General features: G+C 34.3%; 1 protein-coding gene across 1 annotated transcript; it reads right to left on the bottom strand.

The window, feature by feature from the left end:
• Nucleotides 1–1,580: 1,580 nt before the first annotated feature.
• LOC128205444 (chymotrypsin-like elastase family member 2A) lies at nucleotides 1,581–6,006 on the bottom strand. The gene is made up of 9 exons (XM_052907080.1): nucleotides 5,876–6,006; nucleotides 5,507–5,608; nucleotides 5,354–5,391; nucleotides 4,986–5,163; nucleotides 4,213–4,307; nucleotides 3,544–3,735; nucleotides 3,157–3,323; nucleotides 2,604–2,760; nucleotides 1,581–2,079 (listed from the first exon to the last, which is right to left on the bottom strand). Exons 1-9 carry the CDS (start codon nucleotides 5,941–5,943, stop codon nucleotides 2,048–2,050), a joined length of 1,029 nt encoding a protein of 342 aa, XP_052763040.1. The 5' UTR covers nucleotides 5,944–6,006; the 3' UTR covers nucleotides 1,581–2,047.
• Nucleotides 6,007–6,012: the final 6 nt, after the last annotated feature.

The following is a 6,012-nucleotide window of genomic DNA, read 5'->3' as shown; positions in this document are numbered from 1 at the left end:
GGTTCATTCCATTGGTAAGAATATTTTTATTGAACATCTATCATACTCAATAACTTCATATTTTAGTGAGTATTTGTCAATTATGTCATTATATATAAAGCTTTGATTTGTTTACAAAATGCAATTATATAGTAGGGCTGATACATGTTGGTTATAATTAGGTGTATACCGCAGAAGTGTCGAACAAATTACACATGTAGGTCTATCAATAACTTCAGTTGTGTTTATATATGACTCTGTTGATAATGTGGAAGCCTACTTATGTTTAGAAACCATTAATGTTGAATAATTGTATTTTATAGAGACAAATGGCGAAATGGAAGAACGATCGCATCTTATTTCTTCAATAAGGTAAGCGTATCTCTGTATTACAACTAAAATATGTAATACTCAAATATGTGAATCTTGATGCCTAGTGATATTACATCATTTTATTATCATTTCAAGAGGTTTATTTGAGGAGAAAGGATAACAAAAGGTAAATATGTTACAAAGAATCTTTTCGGGTCTTTCAAGATAGTAACAGGGCAAATTCATGTCCGTTTTCAGATAAAATTCAGAACAAAAACTGCAGTTACTTTATTTATCAGGTATCTACGGCCATCTTCTTTCTAAATTAATTATCAGCGATCAGCACACTATTAAGCGAAACCAAAACGTTTTATATTACCAACACTGGCTCAAATATATGAAAAGCTTATCTGTTCATCTGATACCTTTCACATCAGATATTCGAGCTCGTCTACACTGGATAAACCAAATCAGTTTGAAAATTCCCTTAATGAATGTAAAGAATATTTGACAAACATATATGCTTGTCTGACAGTTATACTTGTAATTGCCTTAATTAAATTCTATATATCACATAAATTTTGTATTCTTTTCAGCAAGGTCCAAGATGCAGGGAATTTTGAGGGGCCGAAAAACGAAAATAGTAATGATGTTACCACTAAACTTGATGATCTAGATTTGGCTGTTTCAATATTACGTGAAGATATAGACAGATTAATGGCAAAATATAATAGCGAATCCGATGTTTCAGTCGATGAAGGAAACGCTTTTGGTAACACAGTGAATGACAACGAGAAGACTATTGCGACAGAGTCTGTGAACCTTAACTTTGATGAAATTTTACGGCTTCTGTTTTCGTATCGAAATGATGGGGTTAAGAAACATTTGGCTGATATTGCTAAAATGTTGGAACCAATGCGGAAAGCCAGTAAAGATGACAGAAAACTTACTGCTACTGCACAGGAAAATGTTCCGACTAAAACTTCAGCCATTTCTGCCTCAAACAACGGTCAAACCATTTTCAACAGAAACGAAGCTCTTCTTAAGTTACTTGGTCGTGACTTTCACAGCACTACAAACTGCCTACAGATCGGCGAAGCGTGTCGATTCTTCAGAGAACCATGATGTGCAATTGACAAAGTCTACAAATCAAACGCGGAACTCTGTTGCCACAGATTGGCTTCGAAATCTGGAATACAGCCTCTAGCAAAGATTCAATATGGTATTTGCCTTCCGTCACTTGGTTCACAATGGGAAACATGTAAAAGGTACTAAGCTGATTGGTATAGCCCATACTAGTTACATGACTCAACAATTGAAAACTGCAGTGATTACTAACAACTAAATTGTTGAGTGAAATACTAAATTTCAACAAAAAAGCTTATGATTATGTTATTTTTTGTGACTTTTATCTTTCCTGACAGTCAACAGCAACAACGTACATTGAAATATCACATTTTTCAATATGAAAGCTTATAGTATAGTATAAGAAAAAAAACTGCTAGCCATATTTTTATTAATTTCATTATACATGTTTTAACTACAACAAGGTAAAATCAAGACACTCATTATACATCTCTTTTAGCAAATAACAAATACTGTTCATCATGTATGTAACTAACAGGCGATAGCATGTGCTGGAATGATATACATATTGTGATGCGATGAAAGGGAATAAATCATATATATTATATTGGCATACGGGTTTTTTGTATTGGCAAAATATTTGTGATTGAAACACTACGCATTTCGCTTTTTAGTTTCCTGGAAAAGACTTGCTGTAAATTCCTGAAATGGTAAAACATTAACAAAATTATAAGGCGTTGTGAGTTGTCTGCGAAAATCAAAGTAAAACATACTCCAGATTTACAAAAATCAATTTAAAGAGGATCAATGTTTGTTTCAGTTAAAGATTGCAATCTTTCTTTGCAAGGTGAGAACTATAGTGAACGTACCCTGAAACAAACTCTTACTAGTTTGGTATATGCTTAAATAACAGTAAATTGTAGTTTTACAGAAAAGTGCACCAAATTGTATTCGAACGTAGTCTTATATTCGGAAATGACGTCATTGTAATTCAGTTCCAGCTCTGTTTACACAGGCGTTCGATTTTGGACGCGGCGGGAGCGGGATGAAATTTCTAAATTGACCATTATCCCTTTCATAATACTTATAAATATATTTTATCCTTTATCTATAATAAATAAACATGAAGCATATGATAAAACATCATTTTTACTATGTCGAAAACTTTGACATTGGGATTTCCTCCAGCTTAAAAAAACAACAAAATAAAACAGTGTCTTATTTACCTGAATGCTTGTCAATCCACTCCGTATAGTGGGGTACAGACGTGAACACACTCGGAACTATGTCATGCAAGCAGTTTCCGAACCCAAAGCTTACAATACCTAGTAGTTCCCATCGTGCAGTGTCTGCCCTGCAGACGAGTGGTCCGCCAGAGTCTCCCTATTCAAATGTAACGATAATATGAGCCGTCAAATGTAATGATAATATGAGTGTCGTCCGATTTACTAATGTTAGAGACACGGGGCCATCTTTAAAACAAACGTATCATTAGGCCGATTATTTGAAATCTATAGTGTTGGATGTTTTAAATTAGATTACGAAACAAACAATTTATTTTTAGAATGTAAAAGAATATGTTTTTAAATATATATAGCTTGACATTAAAGTTTCTATACCTGATCAAACTAATATCGATGCGCGTCTTAAAAGGCCTTTCGTTATGTGATTGGCTCCTGGGCTTGACAATGTAGTATCCATTGTTCTTTGTCACAAAAACAACGTGATATTTGGATTTATTAAATATAAATATTTGTTCAATATCTAATGGATACTTACAAAGCATATAGGGGAATCGGGACCTTCCGTTCCTACACAAATGACGTCAGTTGGAAAATTGTAGTATCCATTTTCTTGTAGCCATATGTCTTTGCAGTACTGATATGAAACTATGTTCACCCGTTTCTTCCGAAGATATGGAGAAACCTCTAACCTGCCTGTGGGATCTAGACAAGTGTAAATAGAGTCATTTAAACATAAATCTTGTTGATGTTTAAGCTGAGACATGCAGTCCAAAATTAACCAGATATGTATACCCTATATGAATGTCTAGTGCTTGCCTTCATACACTTTTCAACGTTTAGTCCTGTTGGCAATGAAATAAGTTTGTTCATGTTGTAGCATTATTTCCGATTACTTAATTAGTAAATGTAATGACCAGACTACCGTTAAACATTTTCTCTGTTATCCCATATCCGACCACAAAACACTCGGCACCAACATAGGCCTCAACCGAGCGGTAGGCATTTGCCTCAGGAAGGCATACGGCTCGTGTGAAGTTTGTTATCAATGCTTCATGTTCAAGATGCAACAACGCCATGTCATAATTCGGGTATGGCCTGTCAATATATCCGTAGTCTGCAAGAGAAAATACTCACTTATTTACCTAAATATTTAACCATTTCCAATTTAGTTTTCTTTGATTTAGTCATTATACAACTACTGATTTTTTTTTCATTTTTGTGCATATCATTAAATAGACAAATAAAACCATATAACGGAAAATATATGGTCAATAAGGTAATAGAACAGAACATTTATTTAAAGCAGGTCGTAAACCCTTATGGCCGAATATTTGCCAAAATCGACAAATACAAACATTCATATATTTGTAACAATCATTTTTAATTATCACAATAACAAACAAATTCACAAATAAAGAAATACATGTTAAATTGCATTTATAATGTTAATATAATATAAAGCAGCCGTAAATGTGCTGACTATATATATATTTCTTCGGTGATGACACTAATATATATTGATTTGATACCGCAATACACGTTTGAATTCCATACAGCGTGGAGCTTGTTATACGTGTCTTAATGGTTTTACCGTGATATCGATCCACAGGAATCACTTGTGACCAATCGCCTGGTTCAGCTGTAGATTGAACTCCGAGGTGAACCTGATACTGGTAATCGTCAATACTGTAAGAGAATAAGTCATGACAAATAACTACTTGAACAAAATCAAAGAAAATGATATTAACATGAATAACTGAGAAAGAAAGGGGGAATCAGTCATCATAGATGTACAGACCTAAAATCAAAACAACCAAAGGTTATCCGGGTCGCGTAGTAGCAAGCTCACTTGCGTCTAATTAAAGAGTCCCGATAGAGGTATTGTTAAATAAATTCTTACAAATGTAATCAATTATTAGCATACAATCTTTACAAATAATGAAAGTTTCAGTTTGGGATTGACTGATTGTTCATCGGCACCATTTGTCTTCAATACTGTCAACGATCTGCTTTCAAGGGGCGGTATTATTTCTTATTTTTCAAGACTCTTTATGACGTAGTCAATGCATCCGAAGGACCAGATTTTTTAGCTATAATCATTACTACATGAACCATTTTGAAATAATGCTTAAACAGGAAAGAACGAGTTTTGGTTAATAGCTGTGTGTGGCGCAGAATACCGCTTAAAATGGTTGTAGAAACCGTGGGCAGTGCTTCATCTGTCAATGAATAGTCCCTATTATACTGAGACTTATACACTTTTGGACAAACAATATAATGTATATTACTTCCGATTGAACATTTTTACAGATTGTATGCATTTTATGTTTCAACATCTAATGTTATGCTTGCAAGATGACATACAAGTCAAGGCAGTGTGCAGCAGTGACGATCCAGGATGGATGTACGAGAGTCCCGCCACACAGTAAGTTGGTCCCAACCATAACTAGGGCAAACCAGGGCCAGTCTTCGATGTAAGCATCGTCACCTCGGATAATAAACGTATTAACCAAGTTGTCTTGGTTTGCGGTGGTACCACACTCTGTAATTAAAGCCGATCAGGTATCGAATATCGGTTGTCGTATTGTTTAGCTCTATCTTGAGACATGACAATCAAGCTGGTAGCATTTTTTATTAAAAAAACCCATTATGCTCAAATAATAAACATTTAGAATTCTAAAATATGTATTATACACACGAATTATAAATGATTGTTTTTACTATGTGCATACCTGGCATTTGGCAGATCAACCGTACCGGAAAACAGTTACTAAAATACAACGGGAACATATCATTTGTAAGAATAGTTGATCGAAAAAATACTTAACGCAATAGATGTAAGATCAAAACATGTTATTTTGATAAAAATAATAAAACGCGATTACCTTACGGCACCTAACGTAAGGTCATGATATTTGTATCCATCTTCTCTTAGGGCAAGGCCGTTAGAAATCGACAGTTTTTGCGTAGTTATCTCCTTTATAAACCTATTTAAATCAAGGATAAACACATAAAACATCAACATATCTCACTAAATTACTTTACAATTCAGTCAATTAGGTACTTAACGTAGTGTGAACCGATCTTTGGAGAGACTTATTTAGTATAAATAAGTATCAATCCGTTCGTCTTACATTGGATGACACATGCCGATAAGATCGGGCATGCAGTTGAATAAATATCAAGTAACACATTTTCTACAGGCAAGTATTTCATTTGAATACTAAAGATATTAATTATAAGTTAAAACAAACCCTTGTCCAGCTAATGAACACAGGATGTCGGCGTCAACTTTGGTGATTCTGTCCACGCATATGGTCATGCGTTCATACACGGCATTGGCTTTATCTTGATAAAACACGGTCGTAGTTCCGTTTTTAAGGATCAGAAC

The sequence above is a fragment of the Mya arenaria genome, chromosome 10 (genome assembly GCF_026914265.1).
Source record: "Mya arenaria isolate MELC-2E11 chromosome 10, ASM2691426v1".
Taxonomy (NCBI): domain Eukaryota; kingdom Metazoa; phylum Mollusca; class Bivalvia; order Myida; family Myidae; genus Mya; species Mya arenaria.
The sequence above is the reverse complement of the archived record's forward strand: the minus strand, read 5'-3'. Positions and strand labels throughout refer to the sequence as shown.

What these genes read in the sequence shown, in the direction of transcription:
- LOC128205444 (XM_052907080.1), bottom strand. Translation starts at nt 5,943, where the DNA reads ATGACCATATGCGTGGACAGAATCACCAAAGTTGACGCCGACATCCTG. An exon ending in CTTACGTTAGGTGCCGTAAG is followed by an intron (nt 5,392 to 5,506) that starts GTAATCGCGTTT and finishes GTTGTATTTTAG; the next exon opens with TAACTGTTTTCCGGTACGGT. An exon ending in TCCTGTGGATCGATATCACG is followed by an intron (nt 3,736 to 4,212) that starts GTAAAACCATTA and finishes TTTCTCTTGCAG; the next exon opens with ACTACGGATATATTGACAGG.